The sequence below is a fragment of the Neovison vison genome, chromosome 6 (assembly GCF_020171115.1).
Source record: "Neovison vison isolate M4711 chromosome 6, ASM_NN_V1, whole genome shotgun sequence".
Lineage (NCBI taxonomy): Eukaryota > Metazoa > Chordata > Mammalia > Carnivora > Mustelidae > Neogale > Neogale vison.
The window spans coordinates 209,767,533-209,794,474 of NC_058096.1; the positions used below are offsets into that span (position 1 = coordinate 209,767,533).

Below are 26,942 nucleotides of genomic sequence, written 5' to 3' on the forward strand. Positions count from 1 at the left end.
ACAGAGAGGGCACAAGCAGGAAGAGCAGCAGGCAGAGGGAGAAACAGGGTCCCCCCTCCACCCCAAGCAAGGAGCCTATGTGGGGCTCCATTCCAAGACCCCAAGATCATGACCCAAGCCGAAGGCAGACGCTTAACCATCCAGGCGCCCCTGCCACTATTGCTTTTTATTTTATTTATTTATTTATTTATTTATTTATTTTTTAAGATTTTATTTATTTGACAGAGATCACAAATAGGCAGAGAGGCAGGCAGAGAGAGAAAGGAGGAAGCAGGCTCCCTGCTGAGCAGAGAGCCCGATGCGGGACTCGATCCCAGGACCCTGAGATCATGACCTGAGCCGAAGGCAGCGGCTTAACTCACTGAGCCACCCAGGCACCCGCACTATTGCTTTTTAAATAAAACCTAAACTCCTCACTATAGCCTCTATGATCCCGAGTTGTCCATCTTCTGCATCTCTGACCCCATTTCCTTCTACTATCTACCTCTACCACTCTCCTCCAGCCACTGTTGATTCCTTGCTGTTTCTCAAATAATCGATGTCCTTTCTGCAAGAGGATGTTTGCCTTTGCTCTTCCCTCTGCCTGAAATTGTCTTCCTTTCTTCCTCTTCTCATCTAGTAAATACTGTTCCTCCTTTAGATTCCATTCACCTCCTCTAGGAAGCCTTCCTTGACCACCTCCCAGGGGCCATGTCTGTCTTGTTCACCGTTGTCTCCCCAGCTCCCAGCACAGTACACGGCTCATAACGGTTGCTCAGTAAGTACTCGCTGAGTGAATAAATGAAGAAAGGTCCCAGGAGGTGACAGGCAGGTTGAACTATTAAAAAATTTTATTAAAATGTCCAAGAAGTACATTAATGTCCACAGTGTCAGATACCACAGACCCACAGAACACTGCAGCTCACAGCAAAACCAGCAGAACCTGAAGCTGTTCACACGCACACACACTCACACGCATGCCACACACGCGGCACACGCAAACACACACGTACATCCCAAAGGGAAAGACTAAAAGACAAACCACCCACTTTAGAAAAGACCAGAGCCCCCTCCCACCACGGAGCTGGGAGGGAGGCAGAGCAAGGAACTAAAGGGGTCAAGGGCAGGGAGCATAAACCAAGACACCCCCCCCAAAAAAAGTTGCATCCCAGCACCACCCCCAAAAGGAAAATTATTTTATGACATGAATTACTGAAGATGTATTATTATATTTTTAAACCAAAAAAGTTATCAAAGCAAGAAGGCAAATGTACATCCCTGGGCTTTCTCTATGACAATAAGGTGGAACAGTGGATAATGTCTATAGCAGGGAAGACTGACAACCATGGTCAAGGTCAAGGGTCTAGTTTGCACTTCTCAGTCTTATCCTAAGTCTGCCATGTATGTGAGAGAGTGCGATTACATTTCAACCCTTTCCCCCAAAGTAAAGGGCAGTGTTTGGAGTCACAGTGGATGGACCAAATCCTTGCTCCCATCTTGGCTGTGACTTCAAACCAGTGCATTTTTCTTACCTGAGCCTCAGTTTTGTCATGTATAAAATGGGAAAATAATGGTTCCAAAATCACCGGGCTGTTGAGAAGATTCAAGGAGAGAGTGTGTCTCTTTAGCTCAGTATAGACCCCACAGTATTATTTCCCAGGAGGAATAGAGGCTCAATGAACACGTTTCTTTCTCTATGGAACCCTTGGACCATATGTTTGCTTATTTTTCTTTCCTGCACAGGACCATTCTCCACTGTGGTTTTTAACACAAATCCACAGATTTTGCCCAGAGTAGAGGAGTTGAGAGTGGACAAAACATGGAGGATAAGGTGTGGGTTTTCCTGCCAAAGATCAGGGAGCTGAATCCTGGCCTTTGGCCTGGGAAGTTCTTTTACAGGTTGCAGATTTGGGGGGAACAGATTCAGTCAGTTCTTTCCCACTTAAAAGATTTTTTTAAACAATGAGAGAAAAATGTGTGTGTGTGTGTGTGTGTGCGCGCGCGCGTGTATGTGTGTGTTTCGGTTTTAACACTGTGCATTTCTCTACAACATGACTGCAGGTAGATGTCACTACTTCAAGTTTTAAGCATTTCTAGTCCGCCAGGCAATGAATGGAGACAGGGATGGGGTAGGAATAGGAGTGGGACCCAGGGCAGGGGCACTACTGATGTCTCTTGAGGGATGGGTATGGGCACTGAGCTAGAAAACTTGGCACCTCCTTGGTCCAGGAAGGAGGTTCTTTGTCTCCCTGAGAGATGGAGGGGGAAGAAATCTGGGCTCATCAAGCCCTAAACATCCTCTCTTCTGTGTGTGTGAGAGAGATTCACCACACATACAGAACCACCAAATCTCAGCATTGGACTCGACCTGGGAGGGTAAACAATACACCTTCCCTCCATTGCCCATATATTGCTCTGACTATCCTGACCCCTAACTCTGAGGGCACAGAGGAGGTTGTTCTAAAACATTCCTAAAATTCAGTACGTTGGCGTTCCACACTCCATTTATCTCCCAAGACCAAAGACGGAACTTGGGCTGAAGTCCAGGGTGGAGGAAGAGCAGCTGTCAAGTTCAACTTTCAACTTCCAAAGGCAACGACCTTAATTAAAAGCTCCAGCCCACATTTAGGACATCTGATGGTTTACTAAGCCTGCATGTCTGATGTGATAAACAATTCCTTAGTGTGAATCCAAATATATACCTTTGCACCCTCATCAAAGCCTCAGTTCAACAACTGGTAGTCAGCCTCACCAACAAAAGACTTAACCAGTGCAAAGAATGATCTTTGCTGATTGTGCTTCCCTCCACTGGGAGATGCTCCCAGAGTTCAGCCTGACTAGAACTGACCTTTCAGATACCTGGCTTTGCCTGCCAAGTGGACCTTGTGTATATAAGAAAGAGGAGAGAGTCGTTTTTTACAAAGGGTTATGGGGGTGGGATGTGGTTTGGAGCACAGGGGCTTCCAGACCCTCTTGTTTTTCTCTGGGCTCTGTCTCCCCAGGTGAAGCCTCCAGAGAAGGTGTGGGAAGGGGGTTGTGCTTCCTTTTGCCTGGTTTCTCAGCAGAAATTCCCTTCTTCCTTCTCCCAGTCCTCCACTGGGTGTTTCTTGTGTTTTCTGCGCTCTTTGCGTGATTTGTGGTGGCGATGCCCGTGCTGGTGCTGGTGGTGGTGATGGTGTCGCCGCATCCGATGGGACCGTCTGGCTGCGGGGAAATGAGGGAGGACAAGGAAGTGGCAAGAGGTGGTGAGAGGAGGGTGGCCTGATGCAGCGAGCCTTTCCAGGCGGAGGAGAAATGAAGGAAACACCAGGTGGGCTGGTAAGTTCCCACTTATCTGCAGGGCTGTATTATCAGGCAGATCAACATGTGTAGTAATAAGATGTTGTGATTGGAGACTACAAATGGCTGGAGACCTGTGTTGGGGTGTCTGGGGACAGCCACTTACGTTTGGTACAGACGATTTGGGGCTGGTCCCACTTGCCATTGCTCCGGCATCGAATTATGGCCACATGGTGCTGGGTAAATCCTTCATCACACTGGTACCGTACAGTGGCATGGACATTATACTTGGCCTTGCGAGCACCAATGGGTGAGGCATTCTGCACTGCCGGAGGGGGACCACAAAGCACTGGAGACAGAGGAACCACCAGTTAGGGAAGTGGCCACAATTGGGGCTGAACTGGTTTCCTCTCTTTTGGGGTATAATACACCCCTCAGCAAAATCCTGCCCTTTGCCCAGCTGTGACTTCTCCAGCTGGATGTGACTGTGTCTGTCTCCTCTATCCAAACCAGGAGCTCCTTAGGGACAGAAACCTCCTGGACACATCCCACCCTCCTCAGTTCTTACGCATGATGGCAGAGAAGGAGGTGGGAGACAAGAATAAACCTGTGGAAATGAAAAGAAGAAAGGACACAAAAACTGGCAAAGAAACACAGGTAAGAATAAACAAAAGTATCAGAGGTAGGTGGACATGAGAATGCTTCCAAGTGTTCTCCTAATATGTAAAGAGCTCTTACAAATCAACAAGACCAACATGCCTACAGAAAGTTATGCAAAGGAGATGAACTATTTTCCTAGAAAAATAAACACATACAAATAGCTTATTGACATAGGAACAGCTGGTTATTCTCATGCTTAAAGACATGCAAACGACCATAACAAGTAGATACTATTTTTTCCCCTCTCAGATGAACACAGAACAAAAAGTTGGAGAACACACGGAGTTGGCCAAAGTGGGAAAAAATGGTCACTCTCACACAGTGTTGTAGTGAAAAGTGGGCAGGGCTGACTTATACTTACAAAAACGGAAATAAAACAAGGAACCAGTGAGTGTGAGAGGCAGGAGCGAAGCGGTGGGGCAAGTAGCAGCCTACCTGTTCCCTTCTTACAGACGTATGGGAGGTTGTAGTTGCAGGGAACGTCGTTCCAGCGGCCGCTCTCATGCGCAACCATCACCACACAGTCCTCCCCGCCCGCGAAGAAATTGTCAGGCTGGTTCTCCCGCCAGTTCTCATATTGCTGCGGGAATAGGGAAGAGAGGGACTCAGGCTCTGTCACTGCCTAGCGCAGGACTCCCCTGGCCAGACCATTCAAACTTTAAGGACTCAGTGTTTCGATTTACACAATGGGCACCACTCTGCCTAACAGTGGTCTCTGCTGCACTCGGAGTCACCCCTCCTTTGGCCACGAGGCAGCAGTGCCCTCTTCCTCAGCCCTCCTACCTCCTTCCTTTCTCCCTGACAGTCTGTTTTCCACATCGGTCACTGTTACATGAATAGCTGAACAAAGGTCCCAGAGGGATTCCCTGAGGAGGCAAGGGGATAGCTGAAGACTCAAGGACAGAAATGGCAGGGAACAGAATTCCAAGCAGAGAGAAGAGCTAGTGCAAAGGCCCAGAGGCAGGACAGAGCTTATCCTGTTTGAGGAACAGAACGGAGGCCAGTGGGCAGGAGCCGTTAGATGGCGTTGGGGTGTGGTCAGTAGGGGACCAAGGGCCAGTTTTTGCAGTAGAGGAGATGGATTCTTTTAAACTGAGTATACTACGTATCACATAAAATTTACCATTTTATCCATTTTTAAGTGTCCATTTCATTGGTATTAATACGATTCACAACATTGTACAACTCTCATCACTATCTGTCCCCAGGATTTTGTCATCCCTTCAGACAGAAACTCTGTCCTATTGGCAATCACTCCCCATTCGGCCCTGTCCCAAGCCCCAGGCAACCATTGATCTATGTTCTGTCTCTATGAATTTGCCTGTTCTAGATATTTCACGTAAATAGAATCATACGTCATACAGTATGTGGCCTTTTTATGCCTCGCTTGTTTCATTAAGCATACTATTTTCAAGTTTCATCCTCATAGTACCAGGTCTTCGCTTAGTATCCAAACAGTGTTCATCATATGGATGGACGGCATTTTGTTCACCCATTCATCTGCTGACGGACATTTGATTGTTTCCATCTTTTGGCTATTGTAAATAGTATTGTCGTGCACATGAGGGTCCAAACGTCTGTTTGAGTACCTGCTTTCACTTCTTTGGGGTGTCTCCCTAGGAGTGAAGTTTCTGGGTCATGTGGTAATCTCATGTGACTAACTTTTTAAGGGACCGCCAGACTGTTTTCCACAGCAGGAAGAGGTGGCCTTTTATCTTGAGAACAATAGAGAGTCTGAGAGGACTCGAAGCAGGGAGAATCGTGATCTGATGTGTGACTTTTAGAAGGTCCCCGTGTATATAGGTTTTCTATTTGGGGTGATGAAAACATTCTCCAACCAGACCGAGGTCACAATTGCATAACACTGTGAAGGTACTAAATACTACTGATTTATACATTTTAAAATGATCGATTTGGGGGGCAGCTGGCTGGATCTGTCGGAAGAGCATGCGACGCTTGCTCTCCGGGTCATGAGTTCCAGCCCCCACACTGGGTGTGATGACTTAAATAAAAAATGTAAAAAAGGAAGCTTTAAAATGATTAATTTTATGTTATGTGAACTTCACCACAATTGTTCAAAAAGTTCTCCTGGCTGCCAGGTGGAGGGGCAGGAGTGTGGGTAGCGAGTGTGTTGGGGATGGTTGGGGGGCTGCTGGAGGGGTCCCAGTGAGTGATAAGAGAGGCTGTAGGGCAGTCGGCATATCTTAGAGTCCATGGCTCGAGGACAGGGTCGTGAGCAAGAGGAGGCCTCAGGCCCCGCTCCTAGGTTTCTAACTTTAGCCACTGGGTAGACCAGATGTTTACAGGGCTGGGAAGTCAAGGGCTATCTGGGGCTTTGCTGAAGCTCCTTTGCCAACCAACTTGAGAATCTCAGAGCTATAAGGACCTCTGGTGGATCTGCACAAGAGGGTAAAGTCAGGCCAGAGCACAGAGCCCACGTAGCTCCTACCCATCCCACTGTCCTAGGGAGACCCAAGGACTGGCTTCTGCCACTCACCAGCCCCGTGTTGTCCGTCCACTGGAAATCCCTCTCCACGATCCTGTCATTCAGGCCGATCCACGTGTTTTCACGCCCAAAGCCTGCGAGGTGGGGCATCCTGAGGGCTGGGTGCCCACCCCTCCCCCAGCCTGGGATGTGGGCTGGAGGAGTGGTGGAAGGTGTGGGAAGGGAGGAGCCCAGCCCTTCCCCCAGCCTCTGTGTGGGCTCGCTCCTGCTCCCTCTCTTCCCACACAGATGAGAGTGGGAGGGGGAGGGAAGCATGAAAAAAGCCGGGATTAAGCTCCAGTCTTGCCATGATCTGTGGCTTAAACAAACAGCCAGAAGAAGGAATAAACAGAGACGCGTCAGATCTTTGCAGAAAAGGAGAGTAAGGGATGGGAGAACCAGCAGTGGGGTCGGACAGGGCAGGCAGGGGAACGAGTGAGGGCATTAGTCACACTGTCAATGAGGAAAAGCGTGTGTTTGATTACGATGGAGGGGCAAACAACAACAACGAGGGAACCAGGGAATGAACAAATGAAGGAATTAACAGGGGAGGGGATGGGGGAAATGCAAATAATTGGATGGATGAGCGAATGGCATGGGGATAATGAATAAATCAATAAATGCCAGATTTAATTGATGCAACGCTCTTTTTCTAGATTTCTGCAGAGCTCCGTCCTCATTTCATCCCCCACATCACAGATGCCTCTTCATTGCCCTCTTTCCCCTGGCTCTGTTTTGTCATTTGTGCACTCAGGACCAGCTAAATTATAGTATAGACTTATTTAATTAGATATTTACTTGTTTGCCAATAGCCCCCGCAAGAACGTCAATCCCCGAAGACAGGACAATCTGTGCCTCACTCACCGTTGTGTCCCAGCGCCTGGAACGGTGCCAGCACATACTCAGTAAATTTTTGGTGAATGAATGAATGAAGGGAATAAATGGAATGGCGAGTGGATAAATGGACATGTGAATTCAAGGGGCCAGGGCCGGCATGAATGCACATAGCTTCAGAAAGGTAGTGTCTTCAGGATCCTAGGGGATGCCCTGGCAAAGGGACAGCAAGGGCCACCCTGCCCACCCCAGTGTCCCTACTGTTAATGAAGCTGTGTTCCTCAGGTGAGTGGATGCTGGTCAGATGGCCAGCCCGGCGGCGGCAGTCCCTCTCGGCGTCCTCCCACGCCCGTCGATGGGCGAAGTAGCGGTAGCAGTGGCCTTGGAACTTGTGCCAGCCGTGGTCACAGCCCTCCGTGTCTGGGAGGTGGGATGGGAGTGTGAGGGAAACTGGCCTTGGGCCAAGCCCCGCCCTCCTGGCCATGAGCACAGCCAGTGCACCAGAGAGAGGACAAAACCCAAGGTTACTGTGGGGCCAGATCACCCCTCTTCCTGTCCCCATCCCCCAGAGGCTCTGCCCTCCCCCCACCCTGGTCATCTCTCCCCTCCCATATTCACTTCTCTGTTGCAGGAAGAGAGTCAACTGGAGATCTTTACACCCACCCCTCTCATCCCAACCCTGACGTCTCCTTCTCTGATTGGCCCGCACACTCTGTGTGGCCCCGGGGAACTCGGGAAATGGATCTCAGGACGTCCTAAAATTTCTCTCCTGCCAAAAGGCTCAGATAGATATTTTTCCCAAAGAGCTACACAAATGGCCAATAAACACATAAAAAGATGCTCAACATCATTAGCCATTAGGAAATGCAAATCAGAATCATCATGGGACACCACCTCACTCCCACTAGGAGGGCTAAAATAAATAAATAAATAAATAAATTTAAAAAAAGGGAAACACCAAGTGTTGGCGAGGATGTGGAGAAACTGGCACTCTCGTACACTGCCAGTGGGAATGTAAAATGGGGGCAGCCATTGCGGGAAACAGCCTAGCAGTTCCTCCAAACATTGAACACAGCATTGCCCTGTGACCCAGCCATTCCAGCCAGGTATAACCAAAAAGAATGAGGTGAGAGGAAAGGAAACTGGTGTCTAAACAAAAACTTACACATGAATGCTCACAGTGGCACTCTTCACATTAACCACAAGGAGGGGAACAACCCAAACAGCTACTAAGTGATGAACAGATAAGGAGAATGTGGCCGATCCCTACAATGGAATATTACTCAGCCATAAAAAGGAATGGAGCCCTGAGTCACACGACAATGTAGATACGTTTTGAAAACATGTGAGCGAAAGAAGGCAGACACAAAATGACACACATGTGGGATTCCATTTATATGAAACGTCTAGAACAGGCAGATCCATAGAGACAGAAAGGAGATCCGTGCCTCCCAGGGGCTGAGAGAGGAGGATGAGGAGTGACTGCTCATGGATACAGGATTCCCTTTCAGGGTGACAAAAATGTCTTGGAAATGGCTAGAGGTGGTCATTGCACAACACTGTGAATGTACCGAATGCCACTGAATTGTACACTCTAAGGTTAATTCTATGTTATGTGAGTTTCATCCCCAAACGACAACTGGTCATCTGTTCGACCCATGGCCACAGAAGCAGAGATGGAGACCTAAAGCACGGGAGGGGCATGCGTGGCCCAACCACCAAACCCACTCCTTGGTACTATTTCCAGGGTCTTGGGAGAGACTCACCTTTCTCGCAGAGGCTGCCCCCATAGCTGGGGAGGCAAAGGCAGACGAATGTGTTCACCTCGTCAATGCAGGTGCCTCCGTTCTCACAGGGGCTGGAGACGCAGTCATCAATATCTGGAGAGGTGGGACAGAGTCAGAGGTCGGGCTCCCCTTGGCTCCCAGGCCCCATAAGGAACCAGGCAGAAGATGAGGTCATGATCCTACCATCCGTCCTGGGCCAGAGAGAACCAATGGTGTGGTCTGCACAGCTGGCCCAAGGACTCTGGAGGTCAAGGGGAGGAACCCTACGCCATTAACATGAATTAGCATTAATGAGAGCAGATGCCACTGTGCCAGCTGAGGGCCAGGGTGTGTGGAATGTTCCACTGGACTTCGGAACAGTGAAAGTCATGCTCTGGCAACCAGACTCACAGAATGTTAAAGATGGAGGGTCTTTCCAAAATGCAGAACTTAGGGAAACCGAGATCCAGAGCATTTGCAAGGACACGCGCCGAGGCAGCACGCTGTTTGTAGGTGGACCTAGCTATCATTTGAGCTCTCCTAACAACTCCTGTGTAGACAGCGCCCGGGATTTGTATACCTTGGGCAAGTCACGTCCCCTCCCTGGGACTCTAATTTTTGCAAAGTGGTGATGAAAAGAGCACCTTCTCAAGGGTGATTGTAAGCGGAGGGTTGGTAAAAGAGTTCAAGGAATCACACTGCTTATGTTTATTGTTATAATTCTGTACTTAGTGTGGTTGTGAAGTCAATGAGGTAGTGCGCAGAGGTCAAGACTGATAGCATTTATATTTGTTGTTAAAATTTCGTAATTTTTCCTATTTCCTGTGTTGAGCTTTCGGGCTCAGAAGGGCCCCCTCGGATCTGGGAGGAGTCCGAGCCTTATTGTTTATCTTCCCCTCTCATCCCTGCTGGATAGTATATGGGAGGCAGCACACCTGAGCCTTGGTCCCCAGGACAAGAGCTCAGCTGTTTGGTGCTGGTTCAGCAAATTGGGGCTGATTTATTGGCTCCGAGGAGATGGGGAGGGGAAGGGAGCTTCTGAAGTCAGCCTTTTTTTTATCCCTGAGTCCTCCTGGGGATGTCCGCTGGAGTAGACCCCAGGCCTTGGATTCAAGCAAGTCTAGGTTCCCATCCTGAGTCTGGGGCACTCACCAATCTCACAGTTCTCCCCGGCGAAGCCCTGGTCACAGCTACAACCGTACATGGTACCGTTGGCCTTACAGGTGCCCCCATGCAGGCAAGGGTTGTTCTCGCACGGATCCAAGGCAGCTGCAGAGTGGACAGGCAGTGTGGAGAGGAGGTAGGCCACCATGTTGCCTGCTTTCCCAGAAGCCAGACCTAAGAATCCCAAAAAACCCTCTCCAGGGAGTCCCCTCTATAACTTCCAGTAGGCAGCTACCGATCTCCTCTTGCATGCTCCTGTGATGAGGAGCTTACTCCCCTCAGGAACTGCCCAGAGCATCAGTGGGCCACTCTGCTTATGCACACTGACTGAATGAGAATGGGCTTCCTGAAGCTTCTTTTTGGAAGTATCCTGGAATGTGGGTTTAAGTGTCTCCCTGACCTGTCCCTCTCTTCAAGGCTTGCCCTAATGGTCATCGTAATTCTCCCAGTTTGGAGTACAGAGGTGGACATAAAGTTCCAAGTGGGGTATAAGCAGCACTGGCAATAGTGGGAATCATCACCTCCCTCATTCTGGTGGCTCAATCTTTTTTGATGCAACCTCAGTGGTTTTACTGCAGAGAGGTGGTGGATTATAGTAGTTCTAACCACGAGCTCTGGAATCAGAGAGGTTAGTTTAATCCTTGGCTCTGCCACTCACTAGGGATCCTGGACAAATTACTTCTCTGAATTTCAGTTGCCTCATCTACAAGATAGAAATCAAAACAATTCATCCCTCTCCCAGTCACGACCATAATGTCTTGTCTGGCTCTGTCTATATCAACCTGAGGCATCTTGAAGAGTCTCAGCATTGGACTGGGCACTCATGGGGCAGTGAGGAATATGCGTCCTTGTCTCCCTCACCCACCATTTCCCCCCATCAGCTAGGTTTCCCTGGAGGCAGCTGAGTCTCCCCTTGGCCTCTCTGAGGCCCAGATGCCTTGGTGGGTGGTTTCCACCCATGGGTCTGATAGGGGCAGAGCAAGAATTGGCATCCTTCCAGGCCAATCACCCATCTTCTACTGCAGACACTAGAGGCATCACCCAGAGAAGAGCGGGCCTGGCTTAAAGTCACACAGCAGAACAGTACGAGAACCAAGTCTGGCCTCCAACGTTCTGGAAGTTTAAGGGCCTCTCTCTGGCCCCTAAAATCTAGAATTTGCTTCCGTTTTTCCTGGTCCAAGGCCTCCCAAGAAACCGAGATGGTAATAACCAGTTGGCTTCCTCCCTGGTCTGAATCTCTGCTGTCCCCCTCCATAGGCTGTTCTCCCCATAGTCGCCAGAGAGAACCTATGTAACCTGAGTCAGGTCACATCCCTCCTCTGCCTAGGTCCCTCCATGGCTCCCCATTACCCTCAGAGGAAAAGCCAAAGTCCTCACTGCAGCCCACAGGACTCTGTGTGATTTTTCCCAACCTCTCCCTGCCCCACCTCCTCCTTTCTTCCCCTCGCTCATTCTGTTCCAGCCACACTAGCCTTGCTGTTCCTACTACATGTCAGGCAGGGGTCTGCCTTTGTCCAGTTTATTCCCTCCGCCTGGAATGCTCTTCCTCTCGATCTCTGCACGGCTCTGCCTCACCCTCTTCCGGCTTGTTCAGATTTCATGTGGTTGGAGAGGTCTTTCTGACTCCCCCTTTCCACTACGAGAAAACTCCCACTGGGATACCCCACCCTTTGCTTTATTTTTCTCTTTTGCCCATATCACTTTCTAACCTCCCATATAATTTGCTTATCTACTGGGGTCATCATTACTGGTCTGTGTCTTCCCCCAGAACACTGATGCTCCACATGGCAGCCACATATAGTTATTCAAGTTCAAATTAAAATGGAATAAAAGTAAAAACACAGTTTCTCAGTCACACGAACCACATTGCAAGGACTCAGTAAGCCCACGTGGCTGGTTGCTACCATGTTAGACAGCACAGCTCTGGAACGTTTCTATCATTTTAAAGTTCTAGAATGCTGCCCCAGAACGTCAGCTTCTAGGGGACAAGGGACTTGGTCTCCAGATGGGGCCTGAAACACAGCACTCACTAATTGCTTGTTAACTGAATGCAAGTAGCTGCTGGCCCTTCTGTCACTCACAGACACCCATGCTAGTCCGCGGGGTGGTGGCATGTGCCCCCGTGGATGGCCAGAGGGGCCTGTGGCTGGATGGATCCGTCCCTGTTACCATCCCAGCACGTGTGTGCACATGCATGGGGCTGCCGGGCGCTGGGACGCGTGAGCCCCGCCAGGTGCCCCGAGCTGCCGACACCTACCCACGGGCTGGCGGTGACTCAGTCGCACACTGGTGCTGCGTTTATTTTTGGCTTCATTAGCATTTCTGCTACAAGCAGGCGGGTGGGTAGGCGCTTGGGTCTCCCCCAGCGTTGGCTGCCTCCCTCTACCCAGGCTGCCACTGGCTTCAGTCTGGAGCCAAGAACCCAGCAGAGTCCAAGACAGACGCAACTATGGTCTTGGGGCTCCACCAAAGCCCTTTCCTGAGCACCCCTACCCATGATTTTCCCCTTCTGCCTCTCTGAGCAACCCCTTCTCTAGCTCCTCTGGCTTTGAGCCTCCTTCAGTCTGCCTATCCCCCGCCACCAGTCTCTTCTCTGCTCCTTCCCTGGGTGAGCTCACCCCTTCCCCAAGACCTCGGGTGTTTGTTTCTGATACCAATGAAATATGCACCATGCGACCTAGTGTCTGGGACACACTATTGTCCAATGGCCTTCATTCAAATCTTAGCATTTACGCTCTCCTCAGTGGCATGATTCGGCTGAAGCCACTGACTTCCCTGTGCCTCAGTCTCTCCATCTGTAAAGTGGATCATGCTAAGACTTGTTCCACACGGACATTATAAGGATGGAGCAAGCTGATTCCAGTAAAGACCTCAGAACAAGGGGGGCCTGGGTGGTTCAGTGGGTTAAGCCTCTGCCTTCAGCTCAGGTCACGATCCCAGGGTCCTGGGATTGAGCCCCACATCAGGCTTTCTGCTTAGCAGGGAGCCTACTCCCCATCCCCCCCGCATGCTTCTCTGCCTCTTTGAGATCTCTCTCTCTGTCAAATAAATAAATAAAATTTTTTTTAAAAAAATCAACTGATCCCAAAAAGAAGGGTTAAAAAAAAAAAAAAAAGTCCCCAGAACAAGCCAAGCAAGCAAGAAGCGCTGATAAGCCCCAGCCTTTACGGAGGCTTGTGCCCCTGCCCAGAGTCCACTTGCCTCTTGGGCATCCGAGAAAAGGAGATGCCATCCTGGACACCGCCCAGGGGTGACCAGGGCGGGGGATGGTGGAAGATGCTTCTGCTATTTGCAGCACGGCCACACTTGGCCTTCAAAAAAAGGAGCAAGTGTAAAACCAGTTGTGTTAATAAGAGTGTTTTGCAACTCAGAAAAAGTGTCTTTTAGTTAGCTGCTGCTGCTTTTTTTTTTAAAACCTCAATTAACCAAAAAGGGAAAAAAAAAAAAAAAAGCCAGCATTTGCTAGCTGAGGTGGCGGGCCGACGAGGCCCAGGAGAACCAGGCATTTGACTTTCTCTGGACTCCCCCAGATAGAGAGAGGTTAAGGCTGCCATAGACTCAGGCTCTGACTGAAGTCTGGCTACTCACTAGGAAGCAGACATACTTCCCTAAGTCTTATTTTGGACTCTATAAAGTGGGGGTGATGCCCACCCCTCCTGCCTCTTCCCAGTACCCATTTTCCCTGTGGCTCAAGGGCCCCCACGATCCGCACCACTGAATCCCACTTGCAATTCCCACTTGAACAAAAAGCCCTTCCTGCCACGTCACCTCGCTGGGTCCCCGGGAATAACCCTCCCTTCCCAGTGCTGAGCTCCCCGGCCTCTTGCCCCTCAGCCATGACCACGGTGGGCTAGATGATGTCACAAGCTTTGAACTCACCCTCCTCTGCACTCCCATTTGTAGGGGTCCCTGGCAGGGTCGGGTCTTCTCCACTCGCTGCCTCTTCCCAGAAGCCCTCCACACCTGGGCTCCCTGCCAGTACCTCCAGCTCAAATTCCTCTGGGCCCAGGGAGGCAGGCAGAAGGGTGCTGGGGGAGTCCCCCGGCACTGTAGGCGCTCCTGAGGAAACTGAGGCAGGCTTGTCCACGCTGGCTGCCGTTGGTGCCCAAGAAGGAAAAACCAGCTCCTCTGGGGGGCTGCCCTCATGTGAAGGGGCCAAGGCTCCCGGTGTTCCCGGGGTCACCATCTGACCCTCTGGCTCTGGATGGGGTTGGGAGCTTGAGGAGACCACTGTGGATTTGGCCAGGACCCCAACCTTGTCCCCCTGGTCCAGGGACCAGGGGGACATTGCCATGCTTGAATCCACAGCCACTTGAGGGCTCAAGGTAGGGCTTTTGGCTCCCTCAACTACGTGGGATCCAGGTTCCCAAATCCCATCAGCATCACTGGGATCCAGTGTGGTTGTGGAATCTGTGGGCTCCAACATGGCTTCTCCATTTATAGGGGCCCAAGGCTCCGAACTTGGGGTGACCCCAGGAATCAAGACAACTCTGGGGCCCCCTGAGGGCGCCGATGGGGAGAGGGAGTCCAGCCCGTCAGTGTGCAGTGAGGGCCACGTGGCCTGTGCCTCGTCCATGATGGCCTGAGAACTGGAACTGGGGCTTTCCACTGGGCTGAAGACCCCAGACTCAGACCCCGAGATGTCTCTCACTCCTGTGGGCTCAGTGGCTATCTTGGCAGGATAGAAATCTTCTGCCACATTCCTGTCCACAGAAGCTTGTGGACTGGATCTGGGGAGCTCAGTTTTGCTGAACCCAGTAGGGTGGCTCTCCCCCATTTCTCCAAAGTCTGTCCTGGGATGGTCAGGACTGGCTCCGGCTTGCGTGTCTGTGGCTGTCTGCGAAGAAGCTACTGGACGTCCCGCTTGGTAGCTGCCGACTGTCGGGGATGCAGTCTCTCTACTCTGTCCTGTCGGGACTGAGAGGGACAGGGAATGCTCCTCTGGGTGAATGGGGTCCTGGGGGACAGCCTCAGTCTCTGAGGCAGGAGAGGGTGGACCAGTGGCCATGACCTCACTCTGCCCCTTGACCCTGTCGGCCTGCGTGGGGAGGGGCGTAGGGTGTGAATGTAGCCACAGTTTCGGGGCACGAAGCATGGCCATGACAGGGAAGTCTGGGGAAGAGACCATAGGGGACACTCCCCAGGAGGCAGTGCTGGGGCTTTCTGAGGGGCTGGGTGCCAGGGCAGTGGCCTCTGAGGAGGACCAGGGCAGGTCAGGAATGGCTGGCCTCACACTGGGGCCCTTGGCTTCCTCTAGCTTCAGGCCAAGGACACTGCTGGGGCCTGGGATGCTAGGTGGTACAGCAGTTGGGGGCCACAGCCAGGGGTCTGGGGGGTTCCTGCCACCAGGGAAACCTGAAACAATATTAACAAGAGTAATTCGAATTATATCTCAGTGGTACCTTCTGTTGAGTCCCCTTGGCCCAAGGAAGAGGGGGCTTCTGAGGCTTGGTGAGGCCGGGGGCCCCAGCTGGGATATAGAGCCTCTTCCTACGTCCCCCTCAGACCGCCCCCCAGCAGGTCCCACCTCCTCCTTGAACCCCACTCACCAGCTTCAGGCCCATCCACTTCATTAGTCAGCACGGCCCAGGGGCTTTGGCTCTGCGTCTTCCCTGAGGCTTCTGTGGCTCCTGTGGCCAGCAGAGGCTCCACGTGATTCCCAGCAGCCTCTGGGGTCGGGGGCTGGGTGCCGTCCTCAAGCCCCATCTCTAGGCCTTGCTGGGGTTCCTGCTGCTGGAAGTGGCGCCCATTTAACCCTTTAAAGCGTCCCCTCCTCCTGGGTATGGGGCCAGTAGGAGTGGCCTCCGTGTGTATGCCCACTGCAGTGCTAGGGCCGCTAGGGCTGGGGCCCACTGTGCTCAGCCACACTTCTTCAGTCTCCAGGGGGGGCCTTGAGGCTAGTGTGAAACCTCCAGAGGCAGGGCTGGGGGTCTCCTGAGACTCCTGTTTCCCTGCCAGGATCAGAGGCTCTTCTTCCCCACTGGACACTACAGGATCCTGGAAGTCGGGGGTGACCACCTCTTCCCCCATGCTGGGCTCCAGTTCTTGGGTTGGGGGCCCTTCTGCTGACAGAATCTCCCCTTCATCCCCAGATGAGGGGGTCTCTGAGTCTCCGTGTTGATGAGGTGTAGGGTGATGAGCTGTGGGAGAAAGCCAAAAAGGTTGTGTCAGGTCCAGGGGCTGGCTGAAATCTACCTGAAATCTACGCCCATTCCAGCATGCTGCGGCACAGACCTGTGTATCTGTCTCTCTGTGCCCCTCTGTCTGAAACTTCTGAGTGGTTTCTGGGATTCCCCCAGACTGAGACGCGGCACAGACCTGTGTATCTGTCTCTCTGTGCCCCTCTGTCTGAAACTTCTGAGTGGTTTCTGGGATTCCCCCAGACTGAGAGAGGGAGATGCGAAATTATCACCCCTACTGTTCAGGCTAGGACCCACTGTCAAGGTCGGTCAGGCCTTCACCCTGCGATGGAGCATCACAGAGCTCATTTCCAAGGGTCTCTCCTCCATCTGGGCTCCGCCTCCACTAGAAGGCAAAACTCCCAGGGGCGTGGCCTTGACCTGGCTGTGTCACCTCGGGGCGGGGCCCTTAAACGCACCTCGGAAGCAGTAGGCATCGAAGCGTTCTCCGGGCGCTGGGAAGCCGGTGCGGTTGGCGAAACGGTAGACGGTGCGCACACCCGGGGCTGGGCCCCCGCAGCGCCGGCGCGGCGTCTGGATCGGATAGCGCACGCTGCCGTCGGCCAGCCAGCCCGGGTCGCACTGGTCCAGGCCCTCGTGCCAGGCCAGGTGCAGCTGTCCCACCGAGGCTAGCACGGCGCCCTGGCGGCGGCACTGGGCACGTGCGCCGGCCAGTGTCAGGCGGCGGGCCGGGCCCACGTAGAAGACCTCACCTGCGGGAAGGCCCCGTCCAACGTCATCCCGGCCGGGAGGATCTTTCCCCAGAGCCCAGGAAGGGGGTCCCACTCTAAACCCCAGCCTGGTCGGGTTTGGGTGATGGCTAAACCAGGCGGGGACAGCCACAACTGTGCTCACCCTGACCCGTCTAAGTCTTTACCTCTCATGCAGTGCTAAGAGAAGGGCCTTAACTTCTTTTTACAAACAGGGTAACTCAGGTCCTTGAGGGTGCTGGGTTTCAGAGAAATGGAGGGGCTTGGTGAGGGGGCGCTCAGAGAGGAAGAGGACAGTAGGAAGAGGGAGAGGGCCAGGGAGAAGGAGAGGCTCAGAAAAGGGACAGGGTCTCAGAGAGAGGGAAGGGACACAGGGAAGGAGAGGGGCTGAGGGAGGGTAGGAAAGCTCAGAAAAGGGTGAGTTCAGATACTGGCTGCAGGTTTAGAGAAGGATGAGAGCTAGGCAAGGATTTAGCGAAGCATGGGGGTTAGGGAGGTAACCAGAGCTCCAGGAAGTGGAGTGGGGGTGTCCTGCCAGGCCCAGACTTACCCCCCAGCTCACGGGCAAAGCAATACACATCGTAGAGTTCCCGTGGGTCGCGCCTCCCATAGCTCCTCACCCCTGGAAGGCTGCTACGGTCGCCATAGCAACCAGGACGGGACTGGGTGATGGGATACCTGACAAGACAAGGAGGGGGTCCCTGTCAAATTTGTGAGCCTGGGGCTCCCCCATGACCATCTTTCCCCAGGGTCTTGGTCTCCATGTCCCCTGACCCTGTGTGCCCCCTCACCGAACGGTGCGGTCAGAGAGCCACCCGGCATCACAGTTGTCAAAGCCATCTTCAAAGGCGGCCTGTAGGTGCCGTGGGGCTGCAATGGTGGCCGAGCTGAGACGGCAGGCCTCCTGGGCCTCTGCGAACGTCAGTGCATAGCGATCCTGAGCTGCCCGGTAGTGGAACACAACACCTGTGGGAGAACATCCAGGACAGAGGCTGATTTATGCTGGGATCTTCAAGAATAGACCTCCCTCTTGCAGAATGCCCCTTCCCCTAGTTTGATAATAAGAGACCTGCCCCCCCATACTGCCCTATACCATGCCAGAATGATAGGCCCCCATTTTTAGATAGGGAAACTGATAAAAATGGCCATAAAGGGCTACAGTTTGTCAAAGGTTTACCATGTAATAAGCATTTATAAGCTTTTTTCATTGAAATCTTATAACACCATGATTAGCCCCATTTCCAGAGGAGAAAACTGAGGCTAAGAAAGGCTGAGGGACATGTCCAGTTCCATATGGCCCGTGTGAGGCACAGCCAAAATTTGTATCTGGGATGGTCTGGCTTCAAAGATAGCACTCTCCATGGCAAGGTTTAGACCCTGGGAGTGACAGGAGGCATGGAAAAGAATGCGAGAAATTCTGCCTTTTAAGATATAAGTACATCCTGGCACCTGGCTGTCTCAGCTGGTTGAGCAGGCAACTCGACCTCGGGGTTGTGAGTTCAAGCCCCACACTGTGTATGAAAATTACTTAAAAATAAAATCTTAAGGGGCGCCTGGGTGGCTCAGTTGTTAAGTGTCTGCCTTCAGCTCAGGTCATGATTCCAGTGTCCTGGGATGGAGCCCCACATCAGGCTCCCTGCTCGCCAGGAAGCCTGCTTCTCCCTCTCCCGCTCCCCCTGCTTGTGTTCCCTCTCCCGTTCTGTCTCTCTCTCTGTCAAAGAAATAAACAAAATCTTAAAAAAGGGGGGGGATTAAATATATGTATTGATAGAGGAAGCTATGGAAGATGACAATGGGAGATCAAGTGTTTATTGCTCAGCCTGGAAATGGAGTCATGGAAGACTTCCTGGAGGAGGTGACATGGGTTCACTGTGACTGAAATTTTGATTTAGGGATGAAATATCTGAGCAAAACAAAGGAATGAAACATTTTATTCTCTTTTATCAGAGGCCCTAGAAGGCAACAGCTGCATCTCAGTTATGATTCTATCCCCAGCACCAGACTAGCATATGGTAGGTGCTCAATAAATGTTTCATTGAATGGATCGATTGAACAAGCCTAGAGGTGGAATTACTTCCTTCCTCATTTACCAGTTTCCTTCAAGCTTTATCAGTTTTGAGCAGCAAGGTCTTGGAAAAGGAATAGTTGGCTGACCGCATAAAATATGCAGTGAGACACTGTTGGGTGGGGGAAGACTGGGGGTGCAGGGACTTGCCCATGGCCAACAAAGGTTAAGGGAAATCAACTTCCCAGCAAGCATCCACAGGATATTTTCCACACAACACGCATTCACTGAGTCCTTTGAGTCCTTTGTCAATTACCTTTTTAACGCATCAACTGTGCCACACCCTGTTCTAGGACTTTGCTTTAATAATCAAGAAATTTTTTTTGTTTTGTTCACCTTGATCAGTTAGGAAAAGAAGCACAGGATATTTCAACAGAAGGAATTTAATACTGGAGTGGGTTAAACAGGTATTTGAGGACTGTTATTTACTTAAGATATTTTTCAATTGACTTTAGAAAGAAAACCTCACTCTTTAAAACATAAATTTATTTTATTGTATTAAAAACATAAATTTATTGTAAAAGCAAATCTGTATTCCTATTTCAAATAGAAAGTCAATATACTCTGTCTTATGGGAAAGTAGGTAACCATGGAAGGGACTTCAAGTTATAAAAGCCTATAAAATACTATGGTCCACAAGAGACTGAGCCAGAAGCTGCTCTCTCTTAGCTAAGAGAGAAGTGTGATAGAAAGGGTAGTCCTGGAGAAGATTTTCTTTGGGATGTTATCAGAAGACTCAAAAGAGAATCATTGTTCAAGGAGTGATCTCTAAAGTGACATTCTGTGGATGAGCTTCAGGCTCAGCCCCCCTCCCAGCCTTGTCCTCTCCCCTGCCCTCAACTGACCTGTCACCTCCAGGGGCACTAGGTCCTGCTCATCCTCGATGCCCCTCACCACCTGGCAGCGATAGAGCCCAGAGTCGCTGGCCCTCAGCGGTCCCAGTAGCAGCGTTGCGTTGGCCCGGCGCCGTGGGTAAGCAGGCAGGGACACGCGTCCCTGCCAGCCCTTGGCCACTCGAACCACGTTGTCCTTGGCCACCAGGATGGGCAAGTCCTGACGCTGGCCCGATGCAGCCCGCACCTTGGTCCACTTGATCCGAGGGGCTTCTCGGGCTGTACCTGGCCGTGGCCGCAGGGTGAAGAGACAGGGCAAGGCTACCAGCTCAGCCAGCGCGGCCCGAACCAACCCCGACCCCACTTTCTGCATGTGGAGCCCCTTGTCGATGGTGGCAGAGGCAGCAGCAGTGGTGTCCTGTGTGCCTGGAGTGGAGAACATGGAAAGAGGACAGGACTCAAAGACAAGGACTATCAGAGAACGTTATTTCCCTCACTTTATGGATGGAGAGACTGAAGCCAGAAAGAGTAGGTTGCCTAAAACGTCATAATAGGGGTGCCTGGGTGGCTCAGTGGGTTAAGCCACTGCCTTCAGCTCAGGTCATGATCTCAGGGTCCTGGGATCGAGTCCCACATCGGGCTCTCTGCTCAGCAGGGAGCCTGCTTCCCTCTCTCTCTCTCTCTCTGCCTGCCTCTCTGCCTACTTGTGATCTCTCTCTGTCAAATAAATAAATAAAATCTTAAAAAAAAATAAAATATAACGTCATAATATAGTCAGCGGATCTGTGAAGTGCACAGATCTGTGAGCAGAAGAGATGTAATAGGGTCAGATCCCTTCATAGTTCTGCCTCCACTCCAAAACCAGATCTTGGCTGCCAGGGGTTTGACTCTCTGTCACTGCTCACTGTACGGCCATGGGAAAGTCACTGTCCTTCTCTGAGTCACAGTTGCTCCAAAAGTTAAGGAAGAGGCAGCCATGAGAAAGGAAATGTTTGTGTTTGTGGAGTACCTTCTAGATAATGGACACTCTATACATAGCAATCAGTTCATTTAATTTTCATAACCATAGGCCGAGGTAGCCATGTCTCATTATGTTTCAGGGGAGTTGAGGAAACTGAGTCTCAGACACATCATTGTACTTGCCTAAGACCACAGAACCAATCAGGAGGCATTTCTAACGGCTGGGCTTTTAACCACCACTGGGGAGATGCCAAGGAGAGTTACACATGCCTTATTTCAATTGCCCCACCCTTGGCAGGCATCACTAATCAATCTCTACACTATTCTCATCTTTTTTTTTTTTTTCCCCTCTCTCTCCAGCTCATCTCAGCAAAACAGTGAGAGGCAGGAACCTCCAGCCTCCGCTGGCAATGACTAAAAATAACCTCTCAGGTGTCTTGTTCGCTTTTGACTGTTCAAAGACCTTTTTCATCTATTCTCATTTTATTCTCCAGACCAAGCCAGAGAGCCAGCAGGAAAAGGCTCTAGAGTTAAAAAGCTTCCCCATCTTGTCAGTACCCCGGAAACCAACCTCTCCCACCCCACAAGCCCACTCACTCTGTTCCCCAGCCACAAACAGCAGCATCTGGAACATCAGGAGGCCCGAGGCCCAGACAGATGTGGCCCCCATCCTGGACCTGGAACAAGATGGAGAGAGAGGTGAAATGGGAGTGAGTGTAACCTTCCGAGACAGTGTGGAAGGACCAAGTCCCCCCACTCTACACATCTGGAAACTGGGGCTCAGAGCAGCTAGTGTGTCACTGAAGGTCACACAGTCAGCAAGCAAGGGTTGATCTAGGATCTAAGCCCAAGACCAGCTGACTTTAGAATCCCAACAAACAAGTCTCACAGTCAGAAGCATGCGTGCTGGAGTGAATCAGAGTTGGGGTTATCTCTCTGCCTGTTCTTTGCTGTGTGACCTGGAGAAAGCAGATGAGCTTCTCTGTGCCTTGGTTTCTTTGTAGGTTAGACAGGGATAACATCAGGTAGTTGGAAGGAACAGATGCATAAATACAGTTGATACATATCAAATGTCCAGAACTGGGTGGCTCAGTCAGTTAAGCATCTGCCTTCAGCTCAGGTCATGATCCCAGGGTCCTAGAATCAGGCCACACATTTAGTTCCCTACTTTGTGGGGAGCCTGCTTCTCCTCTCCCTGCCATTCCCCTTGCTTGTGCACTCACTAGCTCTCTCTGTCTAATAAATAAATAAAATGCCTAGAACTGCCTCACATGAAGGAGTAAACTTGAGCTGTTGTTATTATTATTTTAAAAAATTATTTATTTAGGTGATTTCTACACCCAACCTGAGACTCAAACTCATGACCGTGAGATCAAAAGCCACATGCTCTTCCAATTACACCACCAGCCTCCCCTGAGCTGTTGTTATTATTATTATTGACATTAACACAGCCAAGATCGAAATCTCATTTTTCAGGTTCGCCTCACCCATAAGACTAGGGTTTCCTAAAGGGCAGCAGTCAGTCCCAGTCTGCCTGGGGTCCCCAGTCCTGGCAGTAGGCTGGCCTCCATGCCAGCCTTTAATCTGGTTTGCTGACTGACACGATTCTCAGCTTCAATTCCAGGATTTGGTTGTCGCCAAGATTCTATTCTTGGTTTCTGAGATTTTTGAGAAGCTGCCAAGTCCCAGCTGGAGGAAGGGGCCTCACCCCTGCCCACCCCAATCTCTTTCTGTCTTCATACCACCTAGTGAAGCTGCCTCCTAGGTCCACAGAGAAACTCCAGTTATGGGTCCGGCCTTCTCCAGGGGTTGTGGCCCTCCCGGCCACAACCGGGAGGGCAATTATTGAGTGGGCAATTACTGAGTGCCAACCATAAGGCCCAAACCAGGCACTGGGACACAGCAGTGCCCTCCCGGGTTTCACATCCTTCCAGAGACTAGAAACCCTGGGGAGGTAGTCCCTCCCCAATGTGTTCCAACCCTCTGTACCTCTCCCCTCACTGGGGCTGGGGCTCAGGAGATGGGGACAGATGGCAAGTTAAAGCACACTTTATAAACCCAGCTTTTGCACCCTTACCCCAATAAAAGGATAGCCCCGAGAAAGGGAGTGTAGATAGAGCCAGAATGGGGGCTGTGGAGGACAGCTGGTCCCATCCCCAACGACCTTTCCCAGATCCCAGAAGCCCTACTGGGAGGCCAGCCAGGGACCTATCCGTGGTGCTGAACTCTGGGGCGGCAATGAGGGGACACTGCCACTTAGCCTCCTTGCCTTCCTCTGGCAGCACCTCTAGCCCAGAGAGGACAGCAGTTTGCCTAAGGCTGCACAGTCCAGACCCCAGGATGGTGTTCCCAACTACCAACCCGTAAATCTCAGCAACTTCTCTCTCCATTCCAGGCTGTCCTCATTTCTCCACCTTGGAACCTTGAATAAGTGTGACGTCCCCTAATGGCTGTTCTAGGCTTGGCAAGGTATTAGAGGGTGGGGCAGGACTCTGGGCTGCACCTGCCCCAAGACGACTTTAGGAGGGGGTGAGTTCAGAGAATACACACAACACACACACACACACACACACACACACACAGTATGATTAAAAGCACAGATTACATCCAGGGCTGCCTGGCTAGTTCAGTTGGAGGAGCATGTGACTCTTGATTTGGGGTCATGAGTTCAAGCCCCACACTGGGTGTAGAGATTAAGTAGGAAAAAAAAAAAAAAAAAAAAAAGCTCTCGGGACACCTGGGTGGCTCAGTTGGTTAAGCAGCTGCCTTCGGCTCAGGTCATGATCCCAGCGTCCTGGGATCGAGTCCCACATCGGGCTCCTTGCTCGGCAGGGAGCCTGCTTCTCCCTCTGCCTCTGCCTGCCATTCTGCCTGCCTGTGCTCGCTCTCCCCCCCCCGATAAATAAATAAAATCTTAAAAAAAAAAAAAAAAGCTCTGCCTCTACTTTTCATACATTGTATGACCCCTTAAACAGGCTGCTTCATCATCCTCAGTCTCCCCACCTGTAAAATGGGGATCACCCAGCATGTACCTCATAGGGTTATGGTGAGGATGGAACAAGCTAAGACTTGTGACGTGCTAGAAATGTCAAATTAAAAATCAGCTTTTTGTATACAAAGCCTCATGTACACATGCAAATGTACAGAGGTGATCCAAACAGTGACAGTTTCAGGTGCACCCTCCCACGTGCACACATGCCCTCCCAGATGCACTCTGTTCCCTCCACTTGCACCCTCACACACCCACACCTCTTTTCTTAAAATACCTCCTCCCCAGAGCAGCCAGAGGTGAGCATTTACACAGCTGTCTGGGGCTCGTCCCCTCATGAATAATGCACAAGCCTCATGCATATGCAAACAGGGGCTTGTGGGGCCTTGGAGGAGGGGCGGCCCGGAAGGAGTGTGTGTGTGTGTGTGTGTGTGTGTGTGTGTGTCTATCCTTCCCTCATACCCACCTCTTGTCTTAGTGGGGACTGAATGTGGGTGAGATTGCCAGCAGGCGTTTTTGTGTGTGCCTAGATGCACATTGGGATGCTGTGTCCAGGCAAGGATATGAACTTGTGCCCTGTGATGTATGGATGTGTGCATGGGTCTGCAGCCACTCTGTGCACTGCATGGAGCATAGGAGACCCACTGTGGTCTCTGGGTGTGTGGGTCTAAGTGCCCCTCTGCAGGGGCCATGAGCACATGTGTGTTTCTAGCCTTGGAGTCTGGGCATATTCGTGAGCATGGCCATGACCGTAGAACTCCTCAGAGGAGAACGGAAGCCAGGCTCAATAAACCAACTCAGGCTGCCCCTTGGGAACCTGAACCCCAATGTCTCCCCGTTAGCTCCCCAACTCTGCACAAAGACCATATCTTACACCCCCCCATGCTCAGAGTCCACACCACCAATCACAAGGAGAGGACCCCCTTTCTGTACATGCAGCCACATACCCCAGACTCAGAGCCTGGGAGACACACACGCACACTCGGATTCACAGTGACATTAACAAAGAGAGACAATATGGGCACTTACAAGGCAGGCAGCACGTCTTCTGCACAAAGACACACACCCACAGTCTCAGGCTCTCCACATAAACCCCTCGATGAGGCCATACCAGCAGACACAGTTCCTCACACACACTCACACATGGTGATGCCAGCCCCTGGCACAGACCAGGCTGGATAAATGTGGCCTTGGTGACTGGTGGGCACACATCATTTTGCCACCTGGTGATGTGGCCCCTGGCATAAGTTTCCTGACAAAGACACAATCTCAGTCACGTTAGAGTCACAGAGGACCCCAGACCCTCCATGGGCACACAACCTCTCTCAGCATGGGGTAGACACACACACACACAGACACACACACACACACCCCACCTCCTGGGGCGGGGGGCACCTTCCATCTGGGAATGTCCCTGAGCCAGCGAAGGTGCTGGGTTCTGAGGTCCCACGATCTGCCCACCCCTCCCTCTCTGCCCTTCCCCCACATCCCCCGCTGGGGCCCAGCGCCAACCCTCTCTTCATCCTGGCTGTCTCCCATTAATGCTGCTGAGAGGAACAAAGCCCCGCGCACAGAAATGGGGGTCGCTCCTCCCTAGGCTGGGCCTGGGGTCCCAGTCCCCTACTTTCTAGTGTCTATGCCCCCAAACCAAGCCAGGACTTCTACAAGCATCTCTGTAGGCAGACTGAACTAAAGGGGTGAGGCAAGAGTCTGTGTCTCTCTATGAGGACACGGTCAGATGTGGAGGTGCTGGGAGCGGGCCCCCCTCTTGGGACTGGGTGCCCCTCACGGGTCTTGGGGATCCTAACTGGGGGCTTTTGTTGACTCACACCTAGCATTCACCTGGGAGACCCAGTGTGCTCCCTGAGAGAAGGGACACCACCCCAACTCTAGATCTGACGGAACAACAGGGACCACCTTGGGAAGGAGCCCCCCAGAGCCTCCTCCCTGAATCAGGATGTTGTGACAGGACCTGGGCCAAAAGGAGAGGGAGCCTGTAGGGTGCCCCTTTCCTGTGGCGGTTCATACTCAGGAAAGGCCCCCTTTCATCATACTCAGGCTAATCTGGAGGAGCCCCCTCCCTGCTGCAGTCCAGCCTGGATTCCTCCATTCATCTGCAAATTGGGAATCCCCACTTAAAATCCTGGGGTGTCTCGTCTCAGACACTAGGATGCCCAGTTCTGGAGCCCCCATATAGCATCTGGGTGTCCCCTTCTTCTCTCTAAAGTCAGGGTGCCCTCCCTTAGCCTTGGTTCCCAGTGTCCCCTCCCCACTTCTGAGACCCACCCCCAGTCCTGCCCCCTCCCCACCTTGGGATTGTCTCCGCATTCCCAAGCCGGGGATTGACCCCCAAATCCAAGTCCCCCTGATATTCCCAAGCGCCCTCCCAGTTTGCGTTCTCTCCCCAACCTGGGTTTCCCCTCCCCCCCGCTCAAACCCCCTTTTCTGGGGGCTTCTCTCTGATCCCAGGCCCCCTCCCCAATCTCTAATCCAGAGGACCTCTCCCCCAACGCGGCCCCCTCCCCACGACGGACCCCCCCCACCTGACTCCTAGCTCGGACGCATCCCGGGGCGGTCGCGCGGCACAAAGGACGCTCCGCTCGCCTTGCTCGCGCGGGGTCCAGCCCCTGCGCCCTGCGCTCCGCTCGCCCCAGAGCCGCTTCAGCGCTTATAAAGGGGCCGCGGGGCTGCTCTGCGCATGCGCCCCTGCCTGCCGGAGGCCTCCGACTGCGCGAGAGCGGGGGCTCCACCTACCTAAAGCCCCCCTCCCCACCTCTGTCACCTCACACCCCACCCAAGGGAAGACTGCGTCTGATTTCCTGCCCATTCGCTCATGTGCCCCAGGACTCACATTAAATATTCCCAGACTCCCCATGGTGGGGTCTGTCCCATCTTACAGATGTGCAAACTGAGCCCCAGGGAGCCGAAGTAGCTCCTGCCTTAGCGCGGAGAGGAAAGGCAGAGCTGGGATTCCAACCCTGGTCTGCCTGACTTTCCAGGGCTCACACCTGAAGCAGTTTTGGCTACAGTTGCTGTTTT

The 26,942-nt window shown here is 52.0% G+C and overlaps 1 protein-coding gene across 1 annotated transcript; it reads right to left on the reverse strand.

Moving 5' to 3' along the window:
- Window positions 1-812: 812 nt before the first annotated feature.
- NCAN (neurocan) lies at window positions 813-26,533 on the reverse strand. The gene is made up of 15 exons (XM_044253788.1): window positions 26,447-26,533; window positions 21,512-21,591; window positions 19,967-20,380; window positions 17,848-18,022; window positions 17,607-17,734; window positions 16,766-17,059; window positions 15,717-16,307; window positions 14,047-15,522; window positions 10,156-10,272; window positions 9,004-9,117; window positions 7,499-7,657; window positions 6,416-6,498; window positions 4,354-4,498; window positions 3,425-3,607; window positions 813-3,183 (listed from the first exon to the last, which is right to left on the reverse strand). The coding sequence occupies exons 2-15, from the start codon at window positions 21,582-21,584 to the stop codon at window positions 3,038-3,040; spliced, it is 4,098 nt and encodes a 1,365-aa protein (XP_044109723.1). The 5' UTR covers window positions 21,585-21,591; window positions 26,447-26,533; the 3' UTR covers window positions 813-3,037.
- Between the last annotated feature and the right edge of the window lie 409 nt (window positions 26,534-26,942).

What these genes read in the sequence shown, in the direction of transcription:
- NCAN (XM_044253788.1), bottom strand. Translation starts at nt 21,584, where the DNA reads ATGGGGGCCACATCTGTCTGGGCCTCGGGCCTCCTGATGTTCCAGATG. An exon ending in CTCTCTGACCGCACCGTTCG is followed by an intron (nt 17,735 to 17,847) that starts GTGAGGGGGCAC and finishes TTGTCTTGTCAG; the next exon opens with GTATCCCATCACCCAGTCCC. An exon ending in CGATGCCTACTGCTTCCGAG is followed by an intron (nt 16,308 to 16,765) that starts GTGCGTTTAAGG and finishes TTTCTCCCACAG; the next exon opens with CTCATCACCCTACACCTCAT.